Here is a 21351-nt window from a genome sequence, read left to right as displayed (position 1 = left end):
TGTGAGAGGGATCCTTCCCTCCCTCTGTCCAGTTGGTGACAGCACAGGTTTGTGTGCACAGAGCTCAGTTACAGTCACATGGATGGCGCAGTGTGCCCAGGGCTCAGGAGCCACCCCAGCCCCGTGGCTGCAGGCTGAGGGTGCTTTGCCACCCACTGCAGGAGAACAGCAGCTGCCTACCACATTGGTGCATTTTTACCCTTCAAAATCTGTCCAGTTTCCAGTGGTTTGAGGAAAAGTGGTGGGAGGAGAGAGCCTCTAAACACCTCTGTGGTTGTATCAGCTGCATATGCGACAAATTTTTAGGTACATGACAGATCCGGGGAAGAGGTTTGCACTTCAGGCCCTCTTCATGGGTCTGAACACCAAATCCCCCACAGTGTTTCTGTGAGCCATAACAAGGCAGTTCACATCTTAGGAAACACACACCCAAGCACAGAGGTAGTAAAAGATTAGGAGGCCAAATTTCAGTTCACAATAATTATAAATCACTTGATTTTTTTTTTTTTTTTTTTTTTTTTAGATCATCTCCTATCAGAAGATGTCACTCTCTTTATTATCTTTCTCTAAAAATTTTTCTCTGGCAAATAGCTATGCCAAGAAAACTAAAGGATAATTTTAGGATCACTTCAAAACATGCAACAGCCAATATTCCTGCTGGGTATATGAGTTTGGCAGTTGACCTCTTTGCTGGGGGTTTTTCCATCATGTTAAAGTCTCAAAATCAGGGAGATGGCTTCATTTTAAACAAAGGTGAGCACAGACATTCCCATATAAAGGAAGAAGTGAGAGGAGCAATTCTTTACACCTGTGAATATATTGTGACAGGGCAACTTGCTGCAGTAATACAAATGGTAACTTAGTTTACATCCCCAAATACATTAGGCATGACTAAAGAAATTCCACTTATAAACTTGAAAGTAGTATTTAATAACATAGAATGACTTACACCCATATCCATGAGGTAAGAAAACCTTGGACTGAGACTCAAATGTAAGTAGCATTTAGATGGTTATTACCTTATAACCTCATATCCCTAAACAAAAAAAAGAATCACCCAAACCCCAAATATTGCAGGTTAAATCTTTAAAGACTGTTTTCATTGATTCATAGTTGGGCCATTACTCAACTATGCAATGTATGATGCTGATGAGTTAAACATCACATCAAACATTTTGATTTATTCCTTTCAATTCTCTTGGAATTTTATTTTTTAACTACAAGGTTGGTGGTGCCAATAGATTCAGTCCAGGGATAGATAGTTGAGTGCTTAGACCATTACACAGAATTACAGTATATTGATTAGAATACCTATTGGATAGCTAAGGACAAAGCTAATAATGTTACTAAGAAAAATGCCCCAGAAGGGATCGAGTCTAGTCTACCCAAGTAATACAGTTTCAGCATTGCTGAAGAGAATACCAGCAGTCTGAAAGGTGAACCCTCACAGTTATTATTTTCTTTAAGTTGGTGTTTTTCTACAGTCAATAAAAATATTAATACAATTTTATTTCCCCCCTTTATCATTTTTATGTACTAAAACAATACTATCTATGCTGTCCTCAAGACACAGAAGGTGATGTTGGACAAATAAAAAGCAAAACTACTTCCTTTATGGGCTTTCTGAATTTCCAGAATATCTGAGCACAAAGACCACAGGCTGGTGCTATATCACATATCACTAATTGAAAGCGTTTAATCCTATCTTCCACACGTCAGCCTAAGCAATACAAATGCCAAAAAATTCCTCTTTGATAGCAGAATTGTATACACTGTACATTATATAAGCCTTCTGTTCCCCTCCACTTGAATGTACACTATCAAATCATCCCGGCCATTACTTTATACTGAGCAGATGGTATTACGAGATTTTTGATAAAGAACAACAATCACCCAGCAAGGGTTGCAAAGGGGTCGCTGAAACCAAGATTAACAATTGATTAGCTTTAATGGACCGTGACAGTAATAAACAACAGAGCTCCACACAAAGATTTGATTGTCCTGTTAATGCTGCTGACACAAATGGCTTTTAACTGGCTTCCTGAAAGTGTTAATATCGCAGAGCCCCGGCAAAAAAAAAGGACTTTGTCAAAGTGAGAACTGTCCTGCAGTGAAGAAGCATTTACTGTAGCCCTCTAAAACATCTTCTATGAAGTGTGTTTCTGATTTATTCAGACAATAGTTCCTATTTCTCTAAGGCTTAAAGTTCAACAAAATGAAACACAGCACACCTCTGCAAGGCTGGAGAGTAATAGAACTCTAAAGCACTTGAATACAGAACCCAGCACTCCTCGTATATACAAGAATAATGTGAATTATCATTTTCACTGTGCTCATTTCATCCTTACTCGAACCTGGGCTGACAGATCTCAGTATTACAGCCTTCTAAACTCAATTTTTTTATGCTTGGCTCTGATAAGTTTACTCTATTTTTTCTTTCTGCAGAGAAATCAGTAATTTGCATCATATTTTCATTAAAATAAAGTGGTTTTGATTAGAGGAAGTAACCATGGCAAAATCTGAAAACAGAACTTAACAAATCTGTTTATTTCTTAGATACACGTATGGGAAAATATCTATGGAAAAAGCCTCTGTTTCCTTTAATTCTTTAAGCTTAAAATTTAAATAGACTTATGGCAAACATTCACAGAAAGTTTTAAAATTAAAACTAGGTAGAGGCAAAGTAGACAAAACTCCACCTAACATGGCATTCAAGGAACCACGGATATAGGAATTCAATTAAAGGTAAGGAGGTATTTACTCATCTAAGCACCGAGTAAGACTTTCTGTTAAACTTTCAATGTCGGGTTAAATTACTCGGTTTCTAAAATCAGCCTTTTTTTTTTTAAATTATGCGTCTTATTCAGGCAAAGGCTTTTCTTTTAAACATTTTTAGCTGTGAGCTGCCACGGTGCTGCTCCCTCCCGTGTTATTCCTAAAGGCAACACACAACAGTGGTGCAGCTCTAAGGGCTCCTAGGAAAGAGGAAAACCATTGTCTGCTCTAGACACAGATCCAAACACAGAGCACTTGCACAAATCAAGGTCATACTTAAGCCCATCCCTGTGGGTCCCACCCCATGTGCAAACTCGCCTCTCTGCAGAGCAATTCCTTACCAGCACACTGCAGCGACACAACACGAGGCTAACTGCTGTGCTTAAAATTGTGACCTGCTCAGATATGCAAGGGAGTTTAAATGAAATCTCTGAAAGAATAAAATCCACCTGCTTGGTGTCCCAACACACAAGCGCTAAGTACATAACCTGTCAAAATACTGAGACAGCCTTCATTAATTCCATTTTCTGTAACCAGCATCCTTCTATTACTCACATGCTTGGCTTTCTACAGCAGCTCTTCAAGCAAGCTATTGTATAAACCATTATATATACTCTGATGAAAAACAGTCACGAAAGTAATTATTTACTACCTGTAAGTCAGCATCAAATTCATGTTTCAGGTAAGCATCTTCTGCAGCTTCAACAAGGCGCTGGAAAAAAAATAAAAAAAGGTGTGTTTTTGAAATAATGGATAACAATTTTATAACCTGGTACAAAAGCAGAGATTTTTTTGAGCATTGTGCAATCCATCTGCTCTCATACTTCATTGGATACAAATAAATGATACAGATTTTTTTTTAAAAAGTTTCTTAAAGCCTCAGTATCCACAGCTGGTGGTACAAAACTGTTACAACTGCTCAACTATTAATAAATAAAGAAATAAAAAGGTCACTTTTCCCATCAGTGCTCAGCTTCCTGCAGCTCCCATTCTGAAATGATTTTTGAGAGAAAAAAATAAAGTTTATTTCACGCTGGACTTTATTTTGCATATAGCAGCCCTTTTCAAATCTTCCTTAACATTAAAATAGGTATTTCAAACACACTTGATTTCAAGAAACTGACATAAAAATGAGTTTCTAAATTACACATCAGCTATAAATGATAAGAAAAATAGAGACTAGGTTTTTTTACTGAGCATATGAAATACTACCTTTACACGGTACATTACCACAAGATTTTTCTGCAATTACAGAAGTAACATTTACTGAATGGCAGCAATTCTCTAGTGGTTTTACCCTCTTAGCAATATCCAGAGTTCCCTGTAGTAGTTATTGTTCTTCACCGTTATCATCTGACAGGAAAAAAACAGGGTTGCACCAAAACACAGCTACCCAAATCATTTAATTCATAGAGGGGTTTGCTGCAGATATTCTGTTGGGAAATGACATTATACCCTTTCTAAGGTTTTACTCAGGGTTCTTTATACTTCAGAGTATTTTAGCCATGGGAGGAACTCCTACTTTTTATTTAATCTACCTGAACGTTCATATATGTACATCCCAAAATCAAACAAAGAATACTCTGTACATGACTTTTATATTCTTTGCTGAATGTGCACTGGTGCACATAGATATTTTTCAAATATTTTACATCACAAAGTGAGGTCCAGACTCTCATTAACGATAAGCAGAGTGGGCAGCCGTGCACACATTTTTTTTCCCCCTTTTCATAACAGTTTGCACATTTATCAACTCTTTGGATATAAATCAAAATGAAATCAGAATTCATATTGATTGCTATACAGCTCGAACTATAATGGAAACTGAACCAAGAAAAATATTTCTGGTTGCCAATGCAGAAAAATGGTTGAGCAGAACACTGACAGTTTAAGCAGGGCCACAGGGGCTGCAGGGAGGGTTTGTGCTCAGCAGGGTCTGAGGAGCAGTGGCAATTCCCAGCCTTCCTTCACTGCTCCATCCCACCTTCCACTACCCACAGCAAGCACAAGCCCCAAAACCCTGGGGCCTCTGCTGGGCTTCTGCCCCTCCCTGCACACCCTGTGGGGAGGCTCTCCAGACCTCTTCTTTGGTGCAGAATTACAATCTCAAACATGAGATTACAAACTAGAAACACTCTTGATACCTTGGCTGATAAAGCCCAGCAAAGGGCCACCTTCCCTGAGCCCTGTGCTGGGAGTACATCCCTGACATTTGACTGGTTCCAGCTTTAAACATCTTGTCCCATGAAAACCCAGCTGGTCACAGCAAACCCTTTTGACCCAAACTGGAACTGAACTGAGATGGTTCCAATGCTGGGCAAATCAAACCAGAACTGAACTGGCAAAATGTCCAAGCTCACCTTCCCACGTACAGGGGTAAAAGAACCCATCAATAACAATGCATCCCAATCTGCTGCAGGAGGGGGATCCATGGAAAAACATTTCAGAGGAAACAGTGAACTTCTGTGCAGCTGTTCCCACTACTCCTGTACTATTCGAACAGTACTAAGAACAGACCTTGCAATGTGAAACATTAATGAACGGTCATTTGAGCCACTAAATTTTTGCCTTTAGAGCCTAGAAAGGGAAGTAACACAAATTTACTCCTCTGAGGGGGAAACCTTACAGAAACTGAAACAAATTCATACACATTTGAACGTTCTCAGAAGCCCATCTTTATTTAGCATGCTAGTGGCCTGCTGAAAGGATTTTACAAATTTAGCCCTTGTTTTTCAAGTATGGAAAAGGCGTTTTATGTAGAACAACTACTCTAATTCAATGCATTACTGCAGATGTGGTGTCCTTTATAATAAAGCCATAGGTGTATTACTACTCTGTGCTCACCTGATACAAAAGTTCATGACTGATGAGTTTGAGAGAAAAAAAGTAAAAGATCAAAAAAATTCTTCATACAGAAAAGAATTTTTCATAAGAAAAAGAAAACCATGGTTTTTCTTTCTGTGCTGAAATATTTACTTACTCATCAAAAGAAAAATTATTATTGTATTTCATGAGATACCAGTGATATTAGATATTAGTACCTGGCGGGCTGAAAAATAATTCATGGCTTCTTATATAGTTTGTATTGATCCCAATGTGTTTCAATTACATTTTTGCCTCAGTGAAATAAATTTAAACTAAGATTTATCTCCACATGTAAGAAATAACTAGAGAAGCATAAGACGGGTAATAGTAGAAACATCTGGTAACAAGGGCAGCTCAGAAATGAAAATGCTTGGTATTTTATTGAATTATTCATTAAGATTTCACTTGTTACTTTTTTTAATGTACATTTCAGCAACATTCTCTACAAGAAACTCAATGACAAAGAAGTGAACTGTCTACTGATAGGAATTTTTCCTTGAAGCTGTAGGAGCAAATATGTAAGCATATTTTATGCATTGCCCTCACAAAGCTAAATAAAAAATTAAACGTTTGGTACATGAAATGAAAACAATACAAGCATATGCTGCATTTTCTATGTATCAGTCTTTAACCACAATTTGCTTTAAGTATCTCAACACCATTATGAAGGAGACCATGAGAAATCTGGGACAGATACAGAAAAGGGAAGCCAATAATAAGCCCAACTCCACAAAATGACATATTAGTGGATATACACAAATTATATCAGAATGAAGAAATTGAATGCAAATGTTTCATGGGTTTTTGTTGTGTTTTGAGGGGAGTTTTTGATTGGATTTTTTTTTCAAGAAGTCCCCAAAGGGATGAAGCATGATGGAAAAAATTCCTTAGCACTCTGCAGGCAAAAATATAAAAACCACATGTAATACTGCAACATTTTTATATGGAGGCAAAAAAACCCTTTTAAAATATTTTAATGATTGAGCAGTTATCTAGCAATAATTCTCAACATTAGCATGATTAGCAATTTTAGCTTAACAGTTCATAATGACACTCTTAATACAATTGCCAATATATTTTCATTTGAGTAACCACACTCTCAAATCCTTGCTGTAGCAAGTAAATGCTTCCCAAGCTGTGGTTATCCTGAAGGGAATTGTGAGTTCTCTGCATGCACTTACATGCAATGAATTATGAACACAGAGTGAGAATTGGTACAGCTACACCATTCCAGATTGTTTTCAGAAGAATTTAGCCCTAAATGTGGAAAACTGTCTATGTGCACATGGGTAGGCAGGTCAAGGGCAGCACATAATCTTTAGATAAAGCAATTATAAGGCTCTAACACACAGCTCTCTTGAGGTTCCCCCAGTTAAGGAACGAATCCTTAGAACTTTCCCAATACACATAAACATGAGAAAGGTGAACTGCCTGACCCAGAATATCACAATGGAACCTGGATAAAAACAGGGCATGAAGCAAAAGATGAACAAATAACATATCCACAAAAAACCTCAAATGTTCACCAAACCAGAAGGTCTATATTTGGTATATTCAGTGGTACTGATATCACAAACAACATAGAAAAAGCTGAGAGATGAAAATTTGTTTGTTACCTCACAGTATTTTTTTTAATAAATCACTGAGCTATCTCTGAATTGGGTAATTTTCTTGACAAATTATATTATAATTTCAGTGAACTGATATTCCCAGATAAATTCTCTTTGAAGTTAGGTTGTTATAGGGATAGCAAAGGAAAGGTGAAACAGAATGAGTGAGGGGGAAAAAGAATCCAACAAAAAGAGGGAAAAGGAACAGAAATGGAAAGAAAGGTGAAAATAAAAGACGTAAATAACATTTTTAAGAAAAACACATCACACAAACATCCAGAGAATAGGGTAGTTATTTTAGCTTCTCAGATATTTTCTCTTTTCGTGCACTTTTTAAAGGTTTTAGATTACTTCTTAATGATTCTCTTTCATTAGAATCCCATTCTGAAGTTAGATTAAATAAATTCATAAGCATAACCAAATTTGAAACAGTTTCTGAACTCCTAAACTGTGGAGGGTTACTAATCTTTATCCATAAATGCTGAGTGAAGTTATGCTCTTCTCTCTTTTTAGCTATGAAATCTTAAAGAAAAATTTATATTGCATTGTTTCCTCTCTATTTTTCTAAGATGAACCAACTGCAATACATAAAACCAGAAATACTTCTCAAAATTGCTCTTCTGCAAACCAGACTGCTACAAATCACAAAAAAAAGGATAGAAGATGGCTCTAATTTAATTATAACTAGTGTCAGCTAGGTACTGGTACCATCTCAGTCCAACACATAAATAGTGTATGTCCCATAATATCAATATAATAACTTTTCATTTCAAAAAAGGCACTGGGATATCACAGTTATTAAAGAAATGTAGATAAACCTGTAGGCTGCTCTTATAGTCCAGCATCAAATGCATTCAACTAACTACAAAAAATAGCCCTGAACCCCAAAGAACTTTCTCATTATTTGCCTTGGCATCAGATCTGTTTGAGGTTCCTAAAAAATTTGAATATGACTTTGAGGTTGATTTGAGATGTGTTTTGGAAGAAAAAATAGTAACAATAATTTGTGTAACTTTAACAGGTTTGTCCCTCTGACTCCTATGTATGGAACTGTAACCAAGATTTCTATCTTAATCAAATATAATGAACTTTGTTAAGAAAAACAGCAGATAACAAGAGAGGAAAACCTATGCCTGTTTTTAAAACTTTATTTCTTTCATATTTTGTAGCAAGATTTCTAGTACATTACCAACCAAAAACTAGCAGCCTTCTGTACACTGAAACATCAGTTTTCTGTATACAGAAAATACTTATAACTACAAATAGTTACCCTTCTTCAGGTGAAATATTCAGTGCAATTTTAATAACCCTACTATTGATTTGCATGCCTAATTTCCAATCAAAATTTACAGTAATTGAGCTGTGAACATGCCAAAAATATTCCCTAAAGTGCTGCCAGATAACTATTTAAACATAGTTCAGCAGTTGAAAGTATTCCTGGGAGAGAAACGAGATTGTGTTTCCATTATCAGAGCAATTTTCTTCACTGGCCTCTCTGTGAGAAGCCCACGCCATGCATGTGGGAGCACTCAGCAATAGGGCACTAAACTTTAGAAACATTGCCCAGGTACCTTCCTATGACTTCCCCATTTTGGGATTCATTTCTGACGAGAAAAAGGGGTTTTCCTCTCCAGAAAATCTGTAAGGCTGCAGGTGCTTGAAAACTTCTGACAAGTTCGGGCTGTTTTGAGAAAGAACAAGATTTATTAGCATTAAGTGAGCTTAGGTAATATTCTGGCATGGTGCTAATTCTGCTGCAGGTCCTCCTTACTTCCCTCGGAGTTCTGGGGTTTGCTCCTTTCACATCTCATTTAGTGGAGAAGGCAAAGAAGCCAAGAGAGAGTATTTGATGTTGTTCCTCTGTCTCAGTATTAGTTCCCAAGCCCATACCCATCAGATAGCAATGAATGCCCAATGTGCAAACAGGCTTCCAAATCTCGGTGTTTTATCACAAAAAGCTTTGCATAAGTGTTTGCCATAATGCATGGAGAAGCATCAGACACAGATGCTGACCTTGGAGGAACATTTGCTCCTGTCAGAAACACACGAGGTTTTTGACGGGGCAACGACACCAGACTGGCAGTTTGGCTGGTTTAATCCCTGAGCACAGGGACACACAAACACACAGAAGTTTCCTCTTTTCAGAAAGCCCAGCAGCATATTTTATTCCTTGGGTTGTTCTCCTCAGCTGTGAGGTATTTTCTAGGAAATTTTATCACTAAAATTGCTGTTGCTGTGACTAAGGTGCACCAAAAATTATTTACTGCCTGTTATCTTGATATTCGATTTCCTAGTGCTTGTGGCTTAAGATAGAAATCAATCTTGCAACTAATGCCATACAAAAACTGCCTGCTCTATGACTACTATCAAATTCCACTGCAACCCAGCCAGACAATGCTCAGCCACACTAAGTGCAGCAAAGCACAATCAAAGCAGAAATTACAAATAAAGGATAAAAATAAATTAAAAGCTTAGCATATGCAATTATCGCAAATAACTTCAATTATCCACTTATATTCATTCAAAACTGGCAGATATTCAGGTTGATTGTTGTTAGAGTGCTAGCTGGTTTTTTTTGAAGCAACAAGAGTTCAGCTTGGCACAGTGCTGGACAAACAGAAATGAAACTGTAAATAGATTAAAGTACATGAAATTCACACATTGCCTAACAGTGGCTGAGACAATCCTGGAGTAATTAGATGCATTTCTACTTAACTAGGCCAACACTATATTTAATTATGGCATCTGGAGACTGCTAGGGCATGGAAGGAAGGCTCCATATGAAGAAGATAACACATTTGTCTTGTACCAAGTTCTTTAGTGCTCAAAAGGCTGCACAAAGCCAATATATCAGATATAAAATATGCAGATTATCAAATCTGCTCCTACCATGTTATTATGTCTAGCACAGAGCAGAATGAGGTGTTAAATAGGGTTTTATTCCATACTTTTAATTCTGTAAGTCCCAGACATCAAGGAGTCAGTTCGGCTGCAGACACAACTTAGAGCTGTTCCAGGGATATTTAAAATGTGATTTGTCTGGCTGGGATACAGTAACAACCAGCTCCTTCAGCCACCACCTCTCCTGCCTCAGGGCCAAGAGGAAGATTCTTCTGCATTTTGCACCAACCACGAATCCACCAAAGGTTGTGTAACTCCCTGGAAATACCTTTATGCATCCTTTTAATTTCGCTTGCAACATGGCAATACAATTTGTCAAGTTCTGCTTTCAATGAATAATTCACAACCAGTGCATTGTTCTCTTCCACATAAATTTTAAAATCTAATCAAAATGTTACTTTGTAAAACACCTTTCAAAAGCAAGGGAAGCAGGCCTGTGAGTCCAAGCACCCACCTGTTTACACACACCTTTAAATATATTGTCAACACTAACTTGTATGTGTCATTATGACCCTTTTTCCCCTCCTGTATGTGGAAACCACTAGATTAAAACATCTGATTTATTAATCTTTTTCACACATTTAAGGTGCCACAGGTCATACTCTTTACCTGACTGTCACAATCACTCTCCTGCTTGGATAATGACAGACTGTCTGTTCTGCATTTGAGGCCAGTGAGGACATACATGGTTGAGCAAAAATAGCCTTCCCTCAGCTCTGACAGCTCTCAGCACCACTGCTGGATGCTTGGCAGATCTTACTTGAGAAAGATTTGGGATAACTGTTTTCATGTAAATTCTTTTAATGCAAAATTCTCTGTTGGTTGGATTTCTCTCACCTAACCTCATCTATTTCAAAGTTAATCACCTCTCCACTGAAGTTACCTAAACACCCTTCATATGCAGAGGCAGAAAACTCCAAAGGTGCTGCATGTCCCATTCTAAAATAGCTCATAAAAGACAGCAAGACCTTTGGAACTTTTCCTTCACTCATTTCTTTGCTAGATGTTTAAATTTATGTGGTTGAAGCTAAGGGACACGAATCCCACACCGTATGCACAAAACAAATGAGCTCAAGAGAAATGGAAACATTCCCATGTTCACTCAATAAGGGAAAGGACACCTGAAGCAATGCTTTTTCCTGACAGCAGTCCTGGGACAAGTCGAGGTGTTTCTATTCTGTTTACATTTAGGCAGACCAAGTGCAATAAATTGTCTTTGCTTTGTTCCCTCACTCAGCTTTTTCCTCACCTCTGCACTAAGGCTCAATCCCCCAAGTTAATTCAAATTCATCTTGCAATTTGTGGCCTTGTTCAACCAAACCAGTCATGATATACTGTCCTCCTTTCAGTTTCCAACCAGATTACAGTCACATAACAGCAGAAAAATCCCTGAAGGCTTATTACTCAAAACAAAGGTCAGTTCCAGAGTCCGAAGGGACTTACTTCCATTGTCTAGCCCAGCACTTGATCACAAGGTACAGAGCCTTGTCTTCTCTTTCACACCAAGAAATGCGATTTCCATTGAACTGGTTTTTAATTCTCACAGGGTCAGGATGTCAATTGCCAATAGATTAACTGAAAGGGAAAATTTTAAAAAACTGAAAGGAAAATGAAACTGAGTTTTCGACTAAAACCTTCCCAACTTCCTCTTGCAAGTAGAACTCTCTAGGATAGATATTGAGGCAAATAGAGCATTATTGTGAAGATGTGTAGCAAGCTCCTGATATCCATTTCTAGATGGATCAGTAGTGGATTTTGCAAGCATTCACCCAAGACTTAGAAATCCAGTGTTACCTTTCAGCTTAAACAGGCATGGATTCAATACTAGCACATACCAAATTCTGCCTTCAAACATAGCCATGGCTTAGTTCTGCTCCTTTCCTTACTAAGCACAGCCCTAGACCTACACTCCTATTTCTTTCCTACCCCTGTCTCCATATTCTGAGCTTATTAACATCACATTAGGTGTCCCAAACTCCACTTTTAAATTTTTCATACTATTCTCCACTTCTTCTGTAGTGCCTACCAATTATTCTTTCTTCAAAATAGCTTTGGTGTTCACACTGTCAAGCACGTTCATGACCAGTCTTTTCTAGGCCCCTACCAATTCCTCGCTCTGCCAACTTCCATTTCCAATTTTCCCTATTCCTTTTGCACTCTCATTAAGCACATCTAGAATATCTTGCATAGCACTAGCATTGCATAGTCCAATTCTGTTTCCTTTGTCTCTTTAGACCATCTCATTCTTCTCCAGTCTCTGCTCTTTGGGGCAGTACCTTCCTCAGCCTCTCCTAAAACCATCAACAGATCCACTTGGCTGCTGACCCTCCCATTTTCCAGTGCCCTAATGTGAGCACAGAGAGATGAAAACTCTCTCCTGAGTCCAGAAGGCACATGGATGCACTGACAGTGCCTCAGGAGAGAAAGACACAGTTTCCCCTGCCTGCTGCTGGCTCAAGCAATAAGAAAGTAATGATCCAGGTGGGGGAAAGTCTTGTTCAACCCAGTACTGAAAATTCACAGTGTAAAGAACTTTAAAGGATCTCACTTGCAGACAGTCTTGCTGTGATACATTTCTAATGGCCATATGCCTCCATGTGTGGAGTTTCCAAATGCTAAAAACTTGATCCAGCTGGAACAGAATTTCAAAGAAAACCTTGTGTCAAGACCCCAGCCCTGCCAATTTCAAGAGCTGGTTCCCAAGAACAGAAGTGCTACAGAGTCTTAATGAAAAGAACATCAGTATTATGTTTAAAAGAGTAAACCAATGCATTTCCCCTGGTTTCTCTCTTGTAAAAAGATGAAGTTCAAAGATAAAATTCCAAGCTTCTTTGGTCTCCCGAACCATACTTTATAGTTCTGGAGACTTGGTTTCTGAGAATGTTGGAAATAATTATAAAATCAACTTTCAGATTAAGTGATAATTCAGTCTTTTCATAGTTTTGTATATTCTGGCTGGTCTAGTACAAAAAAGAAATATAGGCTATGTTGAAACTCTCTGGTTTTGGACATTTTGGAAAAACTTTCTGGTGTGGACACTTGTCCAGACTTAGTAACTGGACATCAGTTCCATGTATCTAAAAGGTTTTGCTGGTACCCTATGGATTAATGCTGAAGTCCCAGATGATATATACAGATTGGCAAGTCTGTATTCGTGTATAGACTCCATCCCATCTATTCATTAATTATTTTTATAAATATTTTTTTTTTGGTAATAATATTATTTTTCAAACTATTTAAGAACAATATTAAACTGTCCTTGTAATTAATGGAAAATTGCAAATTCCCAAACCCAAAGGAAAAGCTGCATTGCATAATCAAAACCTTATCTGCTTTGCTTTGTAAAGGTAATGAGTTCAAATCCAGGGGGTGTTTTGTTCCTTATTAAGAAGAGTCTTGTAACTTGTATTCTCCTAGTGACTAAAAGATTGCTATACTTTCACCTCTTAATTAGTTTTTATCAATTGAAACATTCACCATTTAATTATTGTATGCAGATTTATTTGGAAAACTAAGTAAAATATGCAATGCAGCACATACTTTCCATTAAGTTTGACACACCTCTAGATTTTGGTATGACCTAGGGAAGTAATTTCATAGAATACTCTCATTTTTTTATTAATTTTTTTCTCTTGACTCTCAAAGTGCTTCTAAAATGCACCTGGGAACAATAAGAGTCTTCACAGAGCTAGCCAACGCCTGCAGGTTCAAAAAGTAACAACCAAGATTGCAACCAAGCTTAAAAAAAGCTATTCACTTAAGTTTGCAGAGGCAGTGAGTAAATTATAACAATAGTTTCCCATTATCTTGGACTGTAGGAGAATTGTGAACCACCCCCACTGCTGGCTTCCTCTACTGGCTGAAATCCCTCACCCACCACCACAGGTTCTCCCACCACGCATTTATCTACAACCAGCAAATGTGCTCCAACCTGCAAAGTGCTAACAAAGGGGGAAAAACCAAAACGCTGAGATCATTACAGTTGCTACAAGCAGTTTTAAGTCTCAGTCGACTCGACCCTGAGAAACATGTGCAAAACACCAATTTTCCATGAACAAACCATGAGGCCATAAAGATCTATAGCCATTGATGCTCCTTGCCTTCTGTGGTTGTTCAATCTAAAACTCACACACTAATGGAGAATCACAGAAATAATAGGAGAATGGAAAGATCTAAGCTAACTCTGTGGATCCATATGGAACTAGGCTTCTCTTTAATTAAATCCTTATTCTGTGAAACTGCCTTCACTTTGCAGGCTGGAGCCTCTGTGAACACCTTGACTTTGCACACCTCAATAAATCCGTCCTTGGCATGGCAACAGCATGGCCAAAGGCAGGGATGAGAATGGGGGATTGTTCCTCCAGCCAGGGGTTTGTGGGGTGATAGCAGGACATACCTTAAACAAACACTCAGGGCCAGTCTTGGATCGGACCTTCATGAAACCCCACTGGTACCACTGAAAGGGGCTTATGATAGACCTGGTGTGTTTGTGCAGTGTTAGATTCTAAAATCCCTAAAATCCATCATCTATTGGTTATTAAATCTGTTGGGCAACCTCTCAAGGACTTATATATTAGATTTAGCTTTTTAAAAGGGTCTTTTGTGCCCTTTTAACAGTTACAACCCATTTCAAAGTAATAAATTGAATAAAGTGATTTGCAATATCTGTCATGAAAAACGTGTAATGCTAAAGTACCTAGAGGGGCTACAGGAGAGCTGGAAAAAGATTTTGTGCAAAGTCATATAGTGATGGGACAAGGGGTAATGGCCTCAAACTGAAAGGCAGCAAGTTTAGATTAGATATCAAGAAGAAATATTTCTCTGTGAGGATGGTGAGGCCCTGGCACAGGGTGCCCAGAGAAGCTGGGGCTGCTGCATCCCTGGAAGAGTCCAAGGCCAGGTTGGACGGGGCTGGGAGCAACCTGGGATAGTAGAAGGTGTCCCTGCCCATGGAAGGGGGTAGAACAAGATGATCTTTCATGTTCCTTCCAACCCAAACCATTCTATATTTCTAGTGAAAAGAAGATGAAATGAAAGGTATTTTCTATGACCAAACCTTTATAATTAATGTTTTCACTACACCAGGACACAGAGATGAGTCAAACATGCTCAGTAATTAGGCTTTCATCATAGGCCCTTGAAGAAATAAAGAGCAAATTGAAATGGAGAACACTTCTGTGTAACACTTAAATGGCTCAGAATGAGTTCTCACCAACTGGATTTTTTCTATTTCTGATATCTCACATAATCCATATAAATTATATAAGACCTCAATAATGTAAGTACCAATAAATAGCCATAAATTTTTTTAAAAGACAGAGCAATGACTTCTTTCATCTGAAAATGTCTCAGTCTATTGTAACTATTGGCAGAAGATCTGAGATAACCATTGACTGAAAAACCTCACGAGAGAGATTCAGAAAATTAGGCAGAGAGTAATAGAGAGATATTGCATATATAATAAACTCAAGGTGCAGCTCAGTTTACACTCCTTCCATGCTCTTCAATTGGCGACAAGAAATTTGCCTGCCACACTTCTGAATTCAAAGTATAACACTGGTAAGTTCTCCTAAAATGACTTAATTTTCCTCACTTTTAACTCAATAATAGATCTTGGCATGTTATTAACTTTTGAACACTTTCTGGACTACTCAGGTATTTCCTCAGCTAAGTAGAGGAAGCCCTTGCTTTACTACAGGTCTAACAGAGCCCTGCCAAAAAGTCCATCCTCCCCCCACAGCCTGAGCAACTCTCACTATAAAAATAAACCACAACAACAAAAGAACTACAATTTAAAACAAAAAAACGTACAGCCAAATTTTTGCATATATTTAGCAAGGTTATCATTTATCATCAATTGCCTTTTTTAGGCTAATTTGTAAGAAACCAATCTGTGCTTTGCTTGGATCTAACTGAATCACTTGTAAAGAAAAATCAACAACTTGAACATGAATTTAAACGGAAGTGGATTGTTTCTATTAATTTCATCGGGTTGATTGATGAGCACAGCAAGCTACTGATCTAAAGCATCAGCTCCTAACAGCATCTCCAAAAGATGAAGCACTTCAGGCACTAACCAAATCTGAGACCTAAGCAGTTCTTGCTCTTCAGCAGACTACTTGTGAAGTGCTCTTTCCCCATCACTGCTCCCTTCCAAGCTTTGTTATTTAACATTCCACTATCAAAATAAAATATAACTATAGCTATGTCCCACTTAAACTTCAAAATGTAGGAGGTTTTACCCTCTGTGTCTACTTAAAAAGTAATTTTTATTATCTGGTGTACCTAGGAATAAATTATGTTTGCCATACGTAACATTTCCTAGAGAGCGCAGGATTTTGGGGACAAAGACTGCCACCTTTTGGCAATAGTCTGTAACAAAAGAAAAAAAAAACAGTTTTCTTATGTAAATTATACTATTCTAGTGAACATCTTTATTACATTATTTTAGCATCTTATATCCAGCAAAGTGAAGAACAAAACATTGGGTTTAACTTCAGCCAGCATGAAAAAATTCCAACTTTTAGGATTGCTGCATACAAGGTTTCTTAGCATAGAATCAGAGAAATCAGACCTAGGGGGTTTTTTTCTGGAGGACATTCTGAGTAGATAGCCCTGGCACATAAAGTTGAAAAATACATAGGAAAACTTGTTTGTTTAAAATATAAAAATATGATTTTTTTTTTAATGCACAATTTATTTCCCCATGCAGCACTGATTAAACCTTTGAGCAAGTCCGCTCTATTCATTAGGTCAGAAGTTCTAAAGAAAAATTATTAAATAATTTAAAACTGTATCAGAATATAAATAATCTACTGCCAACCTTAACCAGTATCCTACTTTTTTCAATGGTTAACCTTGGAAACAAGGAGTTTTCATTATATTTTGAGTGTTGGGGCTTCTTTAGTAGTTGAAATAAAAAGGAGTAAAACCGGATTCCATCATACAGCACAAAGGATATACTCTCAGGGATTCAGCAGAAAGATTTTTATATTGGGCTGTGTACCTGATGCAAAAAAAATCGGGGATGGTGGAATCACCAACCAGCAGTGTGTCACAACTACCATCTTGATAGAGCAAGGCAAGAGAATTACTGAAATAAATAAATTGACAGAAAGTATGGAATGCTTGGATTCCATCTGAGAAATGCAAAAGCATACAGGTAGAATTCTCCTAAAACATGGACAGAAACTCTTGGGGAATAATTCAAGAATGGTTTGAGGCTTTAGAAGACTCCTTAGAGGTTCCAGAAAATACTCATGGCAAATGAAACATGCCGTGAGTATGAAATATGCTGAGAGATCAAAAGGTAATCAGTAATACAGAGGACAAAGGAAGGGCCAAAACAGGACAACAGAGGACCTGAGAAAAGCTTGTACATCAGCAGCATGGGGGAAAAAAATTATCCAAGTTTTTATTTTCACCAGAAAATGTAAAAGCCAGAACTCATGCAGAACAGCTGAGAAGACGAACGTAGATAACACTGATAGAGCAAGATTAATTTGCAACTTCAATACGTGAAGAAATCTAAGTTAAAGAATGAACACAGAAATGCAGATATATTTTTGTTAAAACAATTATAGAAAGATCAAAAGAGTATTTTACTGAGCTTCTCAATGCTGAAATTCACAAAAGCAATCGGCCTTTTTCCAGACAGCTGAGCCATTTGTAGAAGAATGAAACTGTGAAGAGCTTCAAGAGGCAATCAGAATACTAAGGAGAAACAAAAGCACCAGGTGTGAGTAATCTTGGCACTGAATTACCAAGAACAAGACGGGGAAAGGAAGTCAAACGCTTTATAGGGGCATTTGGTTGGTTTGAGTTTGGAGAAAATTTTCAAACATTAAAAAATGTATATGCTCTATTAAAAATTTTTAAAAAGTAATCTTGTTTCACAGAAAACTAGTCTTGCACTGGAGAATAGAATTTTGAAACTTTACCTTAAAATGCTGTTTTCAAAATCAGTTACATTTCCAGCATGTCAAAAACACATCTTTCTTCTACAAATGTCAGAGGGGTTTTTTTGTTGTTGTTTTTTGTGTTGCTGCTAGCTTTTTAATTGTATTAAACACATATAATCTATTAAAACCAGGGACTTCAACAGCACTATACTCCTGATTTTAAGAACCTAAATATCATCAAAATTAAAAGCTCGCCCCCTTTAAAGGCTGCATTGAAAACAAGTGACTAACCCTGTGCCATATGGAATTTCATTGATTTAACTGAATTTCAGCAGTATAATTCTGCTTTTACTAGTGGGAGTCATGAAAGCAGATGAAGGGTAGCAGAGCACAGCAGAGTCTACTACCTGTCTGGCACCATAGCCATCCTGCACAGATGGAGGAGGGATATGGTACAGGCTTCCAGGCTTCCACACCACACAATTCACAGCTCTTTGGAGCAGGATAACAGTACATGCTGCTTAAAAAACTATTTTGCTGCTGTCAGCAGGACTTCCATATGGGGACTGCCATGCTCCCACTGCACGTATTACACGGCTTGCTGAAGAATGTGCCATTTCCAGTCTTTTCAAAATCATGTCCTGGTGGTCAGGGTTAATGTCTGCAATACCCTCGGCCTTGATAGTTTTCAACTGACTGAGGAAGTAAAGAAAAACATTTTTTTAGAACTCTTAGGTATAAAGGCTGGGCTTAGGGGTGTAAAGCAGTATTGTCTTGGCAGCCTCAACTCTAAATTCCTTTTGGTGTTGAATTTTGGGAGACATTTTTCGGGGTGGAGGGAGGGGGAAATTATGGTTGTTTGGGGATTTTGAGGAGTTGTTTTGCATATGCTGCTTACTCTGCTCAAGTTAAGTCTTTTTCCAATAGGTGTTTGAACTCTTTGCCAAACAATATTAAAATAAAAATGTGTAAGATGTTTCCCATGAATCTTTAAGTATGAATGATGGCTGAGTCATACACCAATAAAACTTGCAAGGTCAATTTTATTACACGAATGTGTAGCAGACCGTGCAAATGGCAATTAAATCCTCAATTTTTAAAAGTTGGGATATTGCTTTCTTCTTCAGACATTCAGTAGGGATTTCCAAAAGCAGGCATTGAACCCCAGGGATCTCCACTGATATATCTAGGAAAATATTTCAGTTCCTCATTAACAGAAACAGCAAAGCAACAAAGGATAAATCCTTGTAGAGTAATAAAATAGTACAGTAGCTGTAAGTACCACAATGGAACACTCCCATGTATAAATATGGGTATTGATTAATTCAGATCCCATTTTGGAACAAAAGTTGTGCTGACCACCATCACTCTTAGCTGTCTGCTGAGGCAAGGTAAATGGAAGAATAGCACAATGTCTTGATTTTATTTTTTTATACATGTGTTGTATACATTCACTTTTAACATCTGCAAAGAAACACGCAGGGAAAACTGCAACTCCAGCCCTACCCTGTTTATTCCAGCCCCATACAGAGAGGGCAACCTCCAAAAGAAGAAAGTTACTGTCCCGCAGGATTTCACCAGGCAGTTATTTTGTCTTTAAAACTACTTCTGAATCAGTGGAACAAACCTACTTTAAATAATGGTTTTGAAGAAGACAGCTAGGTTAGAAGCTAATAGAAACCCCAATATTATTATTTCTGAACATTGTCTGTCCCACCCTCATAAGCAGTTTCACAGATGACACTTTCATTTATGCAGACTACACTGGCTTGGGCTCGTTTCCCAAATCACTTACATTGTGATACAAGTTTGGACTGTTCTTAAAACAATTTTATCTCCATTTTAGAAGACTGCAGAAAAAGTAAAGAAAAATTTACCACTCTAAGTGAGCCAACATAGTAACAATATTGTTTTGTTTGTGAGTCCCTTCTCTATTTTGGTTTACGTTTATGTCTTTCCTGATACCATGGAAGTATCAAAGGATATGCTAATGATAAGCCATAGTGGCAGTGCCAGATAACACTTGAAAGGTGAAATGCATAATTCTCTAATAACCTTGGTAGGATAGTCACCTTCCCTGAAACACAGTGCAAAGCCTCTCTTTTTGCATTAAATTACTTCGCCTCAGAAATTAAGAAATAAGCTTCAGGTTTGGGGGCTTTTTTTTTGTCTTTTGGGTTTAATACATCTAGAGCTAAAATTTATTTGGAAGTATCACTTCTTTGAAATATATAGTGTTTTGTTTCAGGTTCAACAGTTAAAAGGCTAAAAAAAGAGATCTTAGCACTGTAAGACAGCTCATTGTTTACTGCAGGTATTCTGGTTATACTGCACAAAATGAGCTGTTCAGCCACCTTACATTGCAGTATTAAATTCTCGAATACTGTGTGGCAACAGCTATGTTCAAACATTGTTTACGTATAAAGATCAAACCTTGAAAAAATATGTGGTTTTCTCTGTTGAGATGTCTAACTATTTACATCCCCAAAATAGCTTGGAGTCATTTAGTTCTCAGCTCATTTAACAGATTTTACAAAGATTTGCTTCCACTTCAATTAATATTGTCTAAAACATTATAAATTTTGAAATTCTTTCATGTTAAAACCAAATCAAATATTAGAAACATTTCCAACTAACGTGCATCTAGCAATTATCACATTTGCATTATGAAACACCACAGATTCTTCACCTCACTTCCCATTTTGAAATCAGAAAGTCTGCTTTTTTCAGTCTACTTTGTCTTTGCTCATGATTTTAAGGCAATTTTTTAAAAAAGCTTTACTCTAAAAATTCAAATGCTGAGGAACTTTGCATTTTTAAGCCATATGTTAATATTATTACAGCATAGATTTTTGAGCAATTGTAAGAATGAGAATTTTACATCTACTGACTAATTTGTCTTTAAAAAACCCAAAACTACAAGAGGTGTTAATTACTAGCAAGCTAGCTTGCTTTCCATTATGGATAAGCTTGAATTGAACACCTCAAACCTGACTCAGGGTGTTTTACCACACCTGACACCACACAGGAGAGTCAGCAGTGCACCAATCTCCAACTTGTCATAAATAAACGCCTTTCCTTGTCCAAAAAGATGATAAACATGCACTATTGCTTTTTAATTTTAGTAATGTTACCTGAGAAGGTGTTGATCTTTAATTGTGACTTTTCAGTCATTCATACACTTTTTATCCTATATTGCTTACAGTGGAGAGAGCAAGAAAGAAGGAACGTGCTTTGCATTTGGAGTGACCAAAAGGAAATTTTTTTGAGGTTATTTGCTGTGCATTCCTGTTAGAATT

The 21351-nt window shown here is 37.5% G+C and overlaps 1 protein-coding gene across 6 annotated transcripts in view; it reads right to left on the bottom strand.

The window, feature by feature from the left end:
• CACNA2D3 (calcium voltage-gated channel auxiliary subunit alpha2delta 3) overlaps positions 1-21351 on the bottom strand; it is a 395280-nt gene that overhangs the window by 269771 nt on the left and 104158 nt on the right. For all 6 annotated transcript variants that reach the window (XR_006014815.1, XM_042020563.1, XM_042020540.1 and 3 more), the window contains exon 4: positions 3428-3487. Coding sequence is in view for 5 of the 6 variants with exons in the window: in XM_042020563.1 (XP_041876497.1) it covers positions 3428-3487 (60 nt within the window). In the remaining variant the exon portion in view is untranslated. The remainder of the gene's footprint in view (positions 1-3427; positions 3488-21351) is intronic.

The sequence above is a fragment of the Corvus kubaryi genome, unplaced genomic scaffold, assembly GCF_017639235.1.
Source record: "Corvus kubaryi isolate FWS band 111438036 unplaced genomic scaffold, C.kubaryi_AGA036_p1.0 124, whole genome shotgun sequence".
Classification (NCBI taxonomy): Eukaryota; Metazoa; Chordata; class Aves; order Passeriformes; family Corvidae; genus Corvus; species Corvus kubaryi.
The sequence above is the reverse complement of the archived record's forward strand: the minus strand, read 5'-3'. Positions and strand labels throughout refer to the sequence as shown.